Here is a 12,775-nt window from a genome sequence, read left to right as displayed (position 1 = left end):
CCTGCCACCGAACTTCACTAATTCGCACTATATCTAACTTTAACTTCTAGTATGTAATAATGTGAAGGCCAATTTGATGAATATTTTCTATGAAACTAAAATCAGCTTTGTACTATCTGTAATAAAGCAAACCAAATCTAAAAACAAAAAGTAGTGGCAGTTCGCCTACACCTACCTCTGGGAAGTGCTATGCGTTTTTAAAAAATAAAACTGATTTTCCACTTCCCAGAATTTCAAATTTAAAGAGATGTTCCTCAGGTTCATTCCACTGTCACCCTTAGTGATGTGTCACATTTGATGGAAGTTAAGGAAAATGCATTTTCTGACATAAAGTGTGTGTGTGTGTGTGTGTGTGTGTGTGTGTGTGTGTGTGTGTGTGTGTTTTGTCTTTTGATACAATGAAAATCAGCAGAGGTGTGACATTTGATGAAGTGGAAGCTCATGTTGTAGATATTCAGATGACGGTGGCGTTGCTCAATGTTGTTTGTAGTGTTGTTGCAGTCGTTTCATATCTTGGGCCATAAAATCAATGTGTCTGGTACAAAATGTGCATTGATCTCGCAAATTAGTGTTTCCTAAGGGTCTTTTCAGATGTCCTATACTTGTACAAATTACTTTGCAACCACTTTGTTGATGATGGCATAAAGCTTTCCAAAGGGAAATAATTACAAAAGTGACGCTCAACAAGCTGCTATCATTAGATAGTGCTGGAATTAAAATGTGCCACAAACTACCACAGTTTCACCTCATTGTTAAAATTAATGCCAATGTATATATCTAGCCTTGCAACCTTTTTCAAATACTACTGCTCAGGCAATTCGTTATCTGTTGCCAGAAGAAGAGCAACCAGCAGACTTCTTTCATCTTGTTAATGGCTCATTTGACATTCTGAATTCTTGCAGAATAATTGACAAAAAGACATTAGCGATTGCTTATGGCACTAATGAGCAACTCCGGTGAATTATTCTAGATGAAATGTATTTTTTATGTTAAAAATGTAGGCTGGCAACAAAGCAACTATTGTCATTTGAGAAAGGATTGCTAACATCAATTATTTATTTGTCCTTCGCTCTGACCTTCTGTCACTTGGCGTTAAGTGTGTTTTAATAAGATGGCTGATACCAGGATTGCCTCAAAAAGTTATCATCACAGATCAGAGACATTGGTCATTTCTAACAATCTCCTCCAAATGAAGTGAAACATCACTTGCATATGTTGCTTCTTGGAAAGTACACCGAAGACATTCCACTGTCAAACACTTCATCTGTAAGACTGGAAGATGATCAATAATAGTTTCTGTCATCGAGTTTGCTTTGTGGAATTTTGCCTGATATGTATGAAGCAATGGCCATGCTAGATGGGAAAGCAGAGATACAAAAGTTTCAGTTATGAGGCTGCTGCACCATCTGCTGTGACAGTATGTGTTGGAACACTAAGCACAAGGTTTTAGATATGTAGCAGGTTATATTGCACACCATGCTGTAAAATATGACAACACAGTGGGATCACCATTGAATGAACTACTTTGCTCTCCACTAATGTTCCTCTCAAAATATTGGCTGGAGAGAATTTATTATATCACAAGGTGGTTTGTTAGTGCCGTCCAACAAGTGAATGCGACACAGCTCAGAATCTGAGCTCCTGCTCAGTGAGCCTAATGGAACCAACACTGTCAAAATATTTCTAAGAGATTAGTCGGTATGATGTCTTACAAGGATGGTCCCCTCCTGTAATTGATTTACTAAAGACATTACAGGACACTTGAAAAACTGTGATGTTTATTGATATACTGGTACACTGATAAAGGGGCCAAGCAGATCCATACAAGATTCAACGAGGAGAATATTGTAACAGGTATACAGCTGGTTGACCACAACCAGGTTAAGAGTTAATCTTACAAAAATTCACGTGATGGAGTTACATACAAATAAAAATGTCTTACAGGTACAATAAGTAGAGATCAATAGGCACACTTGAAATATGCCTCCATATGTGAAATCCATAAGCTTCCCAATGGAGAGTGAAGTGAGGTGGTAGTTCAGGTCACCTGCTCTTCACTCTTGTAATTTATCAGAATGTTTCATCTGGGGAATATAAATTCCAGTTAATGTTTAGGTTCATGTTTTTGCACCATATAGACAGCTGATAGTGTTCAAAGATAAAAAGAGAAGCCAATAAGTGTAAGATGAAAAGTAGTTACCTTTTTTCCAAAGTAGCTGCCTTCCAAATAATATATATAATATCCTGATTTATAATACGTTTAAATTATTAGAATAAGAAGGACCACATGTTATCTAGAAGTAATTCCAGTGAGTGTATTACCCTAGTTATGATCAGTTAGTATATTTTACAAAAGTAGCCCACAGTGGTTGTTTCTGTCTGTTACTGAATTCTTTATCCCTGTAGGTACTCCTTCATGACAGTGTGTACAGAATACAGTTTATGAATGCTTGTCACTCATTAAGGTTGGCAGCCCTGCAGCCGGGTGGACGCGTGTGTACAAAGCTCTTACTAAGCGATTAATATTGAAATGAGAGCTAATTTAGTTAATATTACATTTTAGACTAGTGCATTTATTTTCTATCCAATCTATCTATTGAAGGTTTCGCTTTTCTAAGCGTAATTACATTGAAAAGGAAGTATTTCGTAAAGGTTGGCAGTTGCGAGTTTGTTTACATACTTAGGCGTAAATTTCGTACAAGCGTAGATATTTGTTTTTGACTAGACTTAGCGCTTCAAAGTTAAATTAATTCATGTCTCTCATCCAGAATTTGTGTGGTTAATTAAAAGTTTCTGAAATAAGTTTATAAGTTTGTTTACATTAGTGTTTAATTACGTATCAGTACGGGTTACAAAACTATTGTGTTGTTGAAGTTATTTTCTGCTTTTGTGTTATGTTTTACTATCAAACCATGTGTGACAAGTGTGGAGGTTGCCATAGAAATTTGAAAGAGGGGGTGTTCTGTATAGACTGTAGGTTGTGGTGTCATTGGGGTGAGTACAGTGGAGAGGAAACAAGGGTAGATAATGAGACTCTTCCATGGCAGTGTAGGTTATGTAGAAAGGACAGAAAAATCACGGAACAGGATGCAAAGATTTGTGCCCTTAAGGCTGAATTAGAAATTGTGAATTTGGAATTATGTAAGCTATGGGAGGAAAAGGACTCTGGACGCTGGGAAAAGGTAGCAAGTAAAGGGCGAAAAAGGGAAACAATTGATAAAACTTCTGAAATTCAGTTAGTAAATGGCTTGCTATCTGAAGTAGTGGAGGAAGGGCCTCATTCAGATGTAGTTGAATGTATGCTGAAGCAGAATACTAGCTTTTCTGCTTATAGGTAGCAGTCATGGGAGGGGTGTGGGCCAACAGCTTCAGGAGAAATTAGTGACAGAGTACCAGGTCACAAGTTTCATGAAACCAAGTTCCAGCCTGAGCCAGGTGACAGAAAACTTAGGTCAGCTAGGCAAGGACTTTGATAAGGAAGATCAGGTAATTATAGTTGGGGGAGCAGGAAACGGCCTGGCTATGAACCCAAGATATAGTATTAGGAGGGACCTGGATAAAATAGGAGTAGAAACTGGGCACACGAATGTGGGGTTTGTGGAGGTCTTTCAGCACCATGATCATCCCTGGGTAAACACTGCTGTAAGGTGTGTTAACACTGAGCTAAACAGGATGCTCCAGACACCGGCAAAGTCTCACATGAGTGTTTTTCCAGTTGATGCTATTGGTAGGTGGGGTTACACTACACATGGCCTGCACCTTAATAGGAAGGGTAAAGATAAGTTAGCTTCTCTATTAGCAGATACTGTAAGGGGGGCCATAGTCACACAAGGGTGATCCCTGTGGTTATTGGGACCAGGCAGACAGGTTTTTTAGGTTAAAACCAAATTCCACACAGACAACAAACAAAGAAAATAGAAGAAAAGAAACTTCATGCAGAGCAAATAGGGATAAAGCTAAGGGTGGTATCAACTTAATTCACCAAAATATCAGGGGAATAAAAAATACAGTAGATGAGCTGATAATGTGTTTAGATGATCTCAAAAATAAGAATGAGATTGATATACTTTGTCTGTCTGAGCACCATGTAACTGTGGGGATGGAAAATGTCAGTATAAATGGGTATAATTTAGTATCTTACACTTGTAAATCTAGTATTGATAAAAGAGGAGTTGCCATTTTCATAAAACAGGGGTATAAATACTGAACTGTTGAAGTAAGCAAAATTTGAGTTGATCAGCACTTTGAGGTTTGTGCATGTGAACTTCAGCTAGATAATGTTGTGCTGATATTAGCAACAGTGTACAAGTCTCCACTATGAGATTGGGAGCTATTCATTATGCTGTCTGTCAGACAAAAAGAAGAAGTTACTAATTTGTGGTGATTTCAATGTTAACTTTCTAAGCAATTCTGATAGGAAAAGTGAACTAGAATCAGTGATCTATTTCCCTACACGTATAGCTCAGGACAGTAGTACTCTAATAGATACTGTATTTGTACAGCAAGAGGATGTAGAACAAGCACATGCTTTCCCTGTGGTAAATGGATTATCTGACCATGATGCACAACTGATTAACTTACAAAACCTAACAGGGTGTACACTTCAGAAACCATTAAGTAAAAGTGTGAGGGTGCTCAACCTGGTATCTATAGATCACTTCTGAGAAAGTTTAGGAAATGTAAACTGGGAAGATGTATACAATGAGCCAAATGCTAATGATAAATGCAGCATATTTCTTGATAAATTTATATCCCTTTTTGAACATTGTTTTCGAAAGAAAATTACTAAATGTAACACCACAAACTTTTCAAAGAAACCTGGATTACTACAGGTATTAAAGTGTCTTCAGAAAGAAAAAGAAAACTGTATGAGACTACAAGAACTAGTAAAGATCCAGAAGTAGTTTTACACTATAAAAAGTATTGTAACATACTGAGAAAAGTTGTAAGGAAATCAAGAAATATGTATGTTAGAGAAGAAATTAACAACTCCAGCAATAAAATCAAATCAATATGGAATGTTGTTAGAAGCGAGACAGGAAAAGTAACCACTGGGGTAGGTAGTATTACTGTTAAAGAGTACACAGGTAGCCAATGTATTTAACAATCACTTCTTAAGTGTAGGAGAAACAATTGGTGAGAATAGTTGAAAAGAAAAAACCAGGCAGTACATGGAAGAGTCAGTTTTGAAAAATTTTAGTCAGATTAAGTTTCATCTAACAACCTCTTGTGAAATAAAGAAATTTATTAAATCTTTGAAAAATAAATGTTCTGTTGGAGTAGATGACATCTCTAACAAGTTATTAAAACAATGTGGAGCAATTACAGCTGATGTTTTGAGTCACATATGTAATGCATGACTGTAGTCTCATACAGTTTTCTTTTTCTTTCTGAAGACACTTTAATACCTGTAGTAATCCAGGTTTCTTTGAAAAGTTTGTGGTGTTACATTTAGTAATTTTCTTTGGAAAACAATGTTCAAAAAGGGATATAAATTTATCAAGAAATATGCTGCATTTATCATTAGCATTTGGCTCATTGTATACATCTTCCCAGTTTACATTTCCTAAACTTTCTCTGAAGTGATCTATAGATACCAGGTTGAGCACCCTCACACTTTTACTTAATGGTTTCTGAAGTGTACACCCTGTTAGGTTTTGTAAGTTAATCAGGCCTCTCTACAAAAAGGGGGAAACCACAGATGTCAATAATTACCGGCCAGTATCCTTGCTTACAACATTTTCAAAAATCTTTGAGAAAGTAATGTACTTAAGAGTGGTTAGCCTTCTCAACAGTAATGGGATACTTAGTAAATCACAGTTCAGATTTCAGAAATGCTGTTCCACTGAGACAGCAATATACAATTTCATTGTCCACATAAAAGTGTCTTTAAATAGTAAAATGTCACCAGTAGGAATATTCTGTGACTTATCCAAAGCATTTGATTGTGTGAACCATGACATTATGTTAGAGAAATTACAATTCTGTGGTATAAATGGAACAGCACATGAGTGGTTTAAGTCATATCTACAGAACAGGAAGCAAAAAGTCTCTTTATATGCTTCAGGTGATTCAAAGGAGTTTGCCACTTCATCTAACTGGGGTGAAATTACATTACGTGTTCCACAAGGTTCGATCATGCCACCCCCCCCCCTCCTGTTCTTGATATATATGAATGGCCTACATTCGTATGTGAAATAAGATGCTGAACTGATACTGTTTGCTGATGATACGCGCACAATTTTCAATCCAGTAAAAGAAAGTCTGATAGAAAAGATACAGATAAGGTCTTTGGAAAAGTTATTCATTGGTTTTCTGTGAATGGGCTTGCTCTGAACTTTGAAAAAACACAGTACATCCAATTTTCTGCTGCAAAAAGTATAATTCCTTCGATAAACATAACACATCAAAAGAAGTCAGTAGCCAGGGTAGTTTTTGGGTGTACATATAGATGAGAATCTTAATTGGAAAATTCATATTTTGGATTTCCTAAAGCGACTAGGTTCAGCAACTTTTGCAATCAGAATAATTGCCAATTTTGAAGATGTAGAAATTAGCAAGCTAACATACTTTGCATACTTCCACTCTCTGATATCATACAGAATAATATTCTGGGCAACCCAACACTGAAGCAAAAGGTATTCACTGCTCAGAAGAAAGTAGTTAGAATAATGTGTGGGGTTCGTAGTCGCACATTTTGTAGGCATCTGTTTAAAAGGTTAGGAATTCTTACAACTTCTTCACAGTACATTTACTCAGTAATGAAATTTTTTGTCAACAACATGGACCAGTTTAAAATTTACAGTGACATTCATGATTACAATATCAGAAAAAAGAAAGACCTACACTATCCTTTACTTAACCTATCTTTGGCACGAAAGGAGTAAAATATGGTGCTATAAAACTTTTTGGTAAATTACCAGATGAAAAAAAAATCTCTAACAGACAGCAGTAATAGTTTCAAAAACAAATTGAAATCATACCTCCTTGACAACTCCATCTATACCATAGATGAATTCTTGAATATGACTAAATAAATCTGGAGATATAATACATGCATTGTGTACCATTTAAGAGAGTGGGATAGATAACAGAAATGTTTTGATTTAACACTATAATGTAAACAAACTTGTTTCCTATGTGCATTTCTTGTGCATTTCACACGTTCCACATCATAACAGTTTTTCCATGCTATTGATCAGTGGAACACATAACTAACTAACTAACTTTGTATTGTTTTCTGCTGTATAGCTTTTGCTGCGTCTCCACGTATTTATTCTGTTTTCATATTTTGTGATTCATCTGTGATTTGGTATCTAATCTCTTTTCAAAAGTGTTAATTTTGTGAATACTTGACCCTATTTTGCTGTGTGGCAAGGTCAGATTTATGTCTTTTATTTTGTGATTGTGGTGTTATTATTGGTACAACATTGTTGTGTTTGTTTCTACAGTACAAAGCATTATTGCAATAAGATACCGTAAAGTCCACATACATATTATGTGTTTTTAGAGTAGACTGTTTATTAATGTTTGTTTCATTCTTCTGTTCCAACCATACTTTGTCTGTATTGTTAATATTAGTAACATCTTCATTTGTTTTGTTCACAGCATTTGACAGCTGTAGCAGGTGTAGTGCTATTTGCCCGAGAATCTGTTTTGAGTCGCGTTTTAAAAACCACTGATACAGCTGGTTTGTTGTGCCGTGGACTGCTATCTTGCCTACAGCGGTGGACGGCGGACGTGTTTACGTATTCAACCGATGCAGAATTTGTTTGTAGACGAACATTTGTTAATCCAGTAGTGGTCTCAAGAGTTTCAGGGTTTACTCATAAGTTAGTTACAAAAATATCCAAAAAGTTCAATATCACTGTACCTGGTTCATACTTTTCACGTGTTAGAAATCCTCAAGGTGAGACACTGTAAATTAAGTGACTTCAAAATAAAAACAAGTTTATTTTCTTATGAAGTATTAGTTTTTTTAATTGTTCATTGTTTCCTTAACATGATGAAATGAGTAAATAGTGAATCATTGTTTGCATTCAATTCAGAAGTTGCTATTATTTTATCTATTTTGCCACACATTTGTCACCTAAAGAGGACATACAAAGAGAGGATGCTGCCCCCACATTGTGCACTCTCTTATCATAGTTATTAGATATCAGGGTCTCATTCAGCCTCCAGGGTTCTTCCCGCTGTCATTAGCTCTGCTAATACACAAGTACTTCTTAGTTCAAGTAAGCAGTAGTGAAATACCATGACCAGGGTGATAGAAGGATCACCTCCCTTTCCTGGTACTTCCTCTTGCAACCAGAACAACTTTTGAAGATACCACCTCCAGCTGTCTCAACTCCAAGCAGGCCATTTAGCCCTGGTAAACACATGCAGAAGGTGTGCTGAGTACCACTGCAACTTTACCACCAAGAATGGCTTTGGGTTACACCATCACTGTACCCATCTAGACACGGCCGATGCGGACATTAACAATGAAAGGAAACAAGCATGCTGAATGGAGGAGCTGGCCTTCTCACTTGCTCAGGGGGAAGTCGAGCTCTTCATGAACAGCAACTTCTTCTTTATTAATCAAGGTCTGGTCCCTCTCTTCCCTCATTGGACTCTTGAAATTGTTTAGTGCCAGTGTAGGAAGCCTGCTCATAAAGAGAAAATTAGGAACTTCTTTGCTGCCATCCAGAGGATCCAGAATGAGGAAAGTTGCCTTCAGAGGGGTCCGACCCTCCACATGGTTCTGAACCCAGCACATCAGCAACAGTCACTAGCACCTTTTGGAGGCACCTTGGGGAATCACTGGCCTCTGCAGAGTGCTTTTCAGTTTTGAATTCCGTAATGACCCTGGGTCATTGCGAACATGCTTCCTGATGGTCTGTGCATGATTTGCAGCAGAGTAGGACACACGAAAAACCATCTACTGCACCAACCATCCAAGCAGCAGTCAGCCGGAGGACCACATTGACAGAAGAGGAAGTGGTAGTGCTGTGAGCCTACCATGTGTCCTAACGCCTTCAGGAGGAAACATGTCTTGCATGCAGGGCCTCTTGGATGGCCACTTGCTACAGACACCATTCGACATTCGGGACTGCTAGATTTGAGAATGGACCCCTTCACCAAAATGCTCGTTCCCGATGCAGGCTTCATTAGTGATCTGCACCTGCCACAGTTGAAGCCTATTGAGTGTTGAGATGGGGATCTCCTTAATAAACACACAGTAGTCTCACAGCCTTGGATTCATTGACACCACCCACAATCCCAGTCACATTGTCCTCATAACATCACTAGATATAATCAATGAATTTGTTTGGTAGGTCATGTGGCAGCTTCGAGTGGCATGGACTAATGAATCGAAAGCTTTAGAAACATTCAGAGACACTACACCATCATCCCCCAATGACTCTCATCCTATCACTATTTGCTCAGTGGTCGCTAGAGCCTGGGCGCATGATGCAATTGGATAAACACTGGGGGCTTCAAAAGTAACCAAGGTGGTCAATCACATTGTCCTGTAGTGCTTCTGGACCCATGACACCAACATAAAATGTCAATATTCTGTTTTGGCTTACCTTGCATGCAGGTAGCCCCAGTAGGCATTCATTGTCTCTGTTGAACTCCACTTTGGAACACATGAGAAAGTGCAGGAGCCAAATACTGTGGTGGCCAAGGACAGCAACATTCGCTTCATAGATGCCCAGGCTCTCTGTGGCCATCTGTGCATGGACTGGTCTTACACCGAAAAGGCAACACACTGTCCAACCAACAGGCAGTCTAAAGACCCGCAACCTGGAATGGAGGAGATGATAACGACAGCCACTTTGAACTGGCGAGGACTGAGGAACCTTCAACCACTACTGTCATCTGCTCCGTGGGCTTCAAGACTCGAGAGCTATCATTGAACTCCACACGTCTGTTACTTGGCGCCAAAGTTTCCTTCTGAGTGTTTGAGCGTACGACAGCCACAGAGCTGATGCCTGAGATGAGCATCAGATTGGCTGGAGAGACTGACTTTATTATTCCCTGATGCCTTGGGAACATCCAAAAAAGGCATGACTATTTACTGCTCTGTTTTTTGTATTGGTGGACTCTATATTTGTCATTTAAAATAATGTCTTTTTAAGTTTGAGTTGTTGAAACTTCTTATTATTTAATAAACCATGAATATTGTTTATAATAGGTTGTAGTACAGAGGAGATGGGTTAACTCATGTAGTGTTTCCAATAAGAAAAATTGAAATTACATTTTGTATTCTTGTGACCACCTGTGAATATAAAGACAGATACTCAGAGCTGGGAAATACTTTTATGTATCTGAACCTACCAAAGTGCATGATTGTAAGTATTCTCACAGTGAAGTAACATCTCTCACTAAGATGAATTTTGTTGTGCCTGTCTGCGACTCAACATCTGCACTATGGTGAGTAGGAATCTGTCCTCTTTATGATATTGTCATATTAATAATAGAGACATTTGGTAGTGGTACTGTAGTGATTACTGTGAGTGAAGTTAGGAAACTGACTGTTCAGTGCCTGGAAAATGTCACCAAGATGAAATGAGTAATTGATGAAGTGTGGAATAATGAAGGTCTTCATGAGGTAGTGTTATAGAACGTATTGCTGCCTCCAACTACTCATCCACTGTTCCAGTGACTCTGAAATCAGTGACATGTAGCCTCCGTTGGACAAGGCAGCTGCCTGCAGCTGGCAATTGCTGGAGATATGTAGACAAAAAGTTTCCTTATTTTTAAATAGTATACTCTATTTCTTCGTGCCGTGCCTGTGTTGCTTGTAACATGTAAAGTGTCAGCTCGTGAAACCACTGTGAGAATAGTTTCATGTAACTTATTAAAGCGAGATATTATAATATGCTTTTAGTGCAGCTCTCTATCTTGAATTTGCTCGTATAGGTTAGCCTTAATCGGCATTAAAAAAAAAAAAAAAAAAAGAGTTGATGAATAGTTCTGCTGCAAATAGTTGATCACCCTTTTCTCAAATAAATTGCACAAAATGATGATGTGGTTAGGATAGCATTTCAGTCATTGGTCACTTAAAATCAGCTGCTGACAGACCATCTTTGCATTTCTGTCATATCCCATGGCGGCTGCTGCCAACAGTGTCCCAAGTAACATGTAAGTGAAGGGGCCCTTACACATTCAGTAATACTGTCAATCTGTCAATATGATGACTGCCTGAGGATGCATAGTGACATTGACAGTGTTAGAAATATTGACGAGCAGCATTGATGACCCCCACAAGTATTCTCAATATTGTCAATAAGTAGTACGTCTGTGAGGTTGAGCACTGACGGTTTGACAGTATTCACCTTTCAGATGTTTTCAGAGCTTCATGAACCAGCCACACAGTGTTAGTGTGTACTGTTTATGTTTTCAATTCCTCTTTGAGCATAACATCTTCGGAATACAATTTTTCAAGTATTCTTCTAACCAAAAACAGTTTTAATAGGTCTGTGCAGTTGTAGTCATATTTGGCACTTTGCAGTGGTCAATGGAGGATTCACTATGGCATTGCTTTCTTTATTAATTAGGAAATGTTGGAGACCTTGGCATATATATGGAATGGCTGCAAAATAAATGTCAGCCTCAGCATATTATCACAAAAAGGGAAAAAAGTATTTTATGTTAATTACCTGAATATAAAACTGCAGGAGAGATAAAATTACGTCACAGGTTTCAATAAAATGTGAGAACTATATGTAAAGCAAAGCCACTGACAGATTTCTACAGTGTACAGTCTTTGTCCCATTGCACGGGAAGACGGTAAGGTCTATGCTTCTAGCTACTGTGTAGGTATAATGAAAATGAAATGCCATTATAGTGTGTCATTTCTGTATTATACTGTACCCTATACCATATAGGACTTTACTGGTGATCCTCGATGAATGTGAATTGCGGCAAATATGTCCTCAACTGGATATTGCACAACAATTCAGCCACTGAGCATCGCAGAGGCATCATACAGTGCTCCACAATTAACCTTCCAACGAAGAGCTCTAGTAAAAAATGAATCAACAGACAATATTAGTTCCAAACAATGTAGCCTACCATTGACTTATTGTGTGACTTCGACATTACCACCCTTTCGCATGTGGTACATACCGAACATTTACCATGTGACCTCTCGTACATGCGATCATCATGCTTAACACTGCACATGCTACAGTGGCAACATATGCAACCAACCACTAATTTCAACCCTTCACGAATTGGCATTTAACCAAATATACCGCCATTTCACTCAGATCTGCCCTTCGTATGCTTCACCAAAGTGGACAGCATAGTTTCCGCGTCTAAATTTGTCACACTCACCCACAACCTGGGGGAACATATAGATATGATTAGTGACATCATCTTGGCCCCACTAAATTAATATTTGATAGCAAGATCAACACTACTGCAACATCTCTTCCAGACGAACAATTACAACTTCTATGTACAGGGTGTATAGAAAAGAATCATCTGATTTGGAAAGTCTATATTTCTGAAACAAATAAACATATACAATGAATTTTATTTTATGATAAATGGGAAACTCAAAATGTTTTTTTCATACCTTTTCATGGGTGTTCGATATCCTCTCCTTGAGATACACAGCATATGTCAATGTGGTATTCAAATTGTCCGCATACTGCAGCAAGCATGTCTTGAGTTAAGCTTCCACAGTTGCTGTTAAGCGATGTCTCAGTTCATTAATTGTTGTTGGTAATGGAGGCAGATAAACTGAGTCTTTTATAAACCCCCACAAGAAATAATCGCA

The 12,775-nt window shown here is 38.1% G+C and overlaps 1 protein-coding gene across 7 annotated transcripts in view; it reads left to right on the top strand.

The window, feature by feature from the left end:
* The window catches only part of LOC124777276 (Fanconi anemia group A protein homolog), a 246,329-nt gene extending 238,200 nt beyond the window's left edge, over positions 1 to 8,129 (top strand). For 4 of the 7 annotated variants that reach the window (XM_047252614.1, XM_047252615.1, XM_047252613.1 and 1 more), the window contains exon 24: positions 7,609 to 8,126. In XM_047252614.1, the coding sequence (XP_047108570.1) occupies positions 7,609 to 7,923 (315 nt within the window). In that variant the 3' untranslated portion in view covers positions 7,924 to 8,126. Of the gene's footprint in view, positions 1 to 7,608 lie in introns of all 7 variants that reach the window. The other 3 variants (XM_047252617.1, XM_047252612.1, XM_047252618.1) reach the window with 3 other exon arrangements.
* Positions 8,130 to 12,775: the final 4,646 nt, after the last annotated feature.

The sequence above is a fragment of the Schistocerca piceifrons genome, chromosome 2 (assembly GCF_021461385.2).
Source record: "Schistocerca piceifrons isolate TAMUIC-IGC-003096 chromosome 2, iqSchPice1.1, whole genome shotgun sequence".
In the NCBI taxonomy this organism is placed as follows: Eukaryota; Metazoa; Arthropoda; class Insecta; order Orthoptera; family Acrididae; genus Schistocerca; species Schistocerca piceifrons.
Note: the sequence above shows the minus strand (reverse complement) of the source record. Positions and strands in the feature narration are given on the sequence as shown.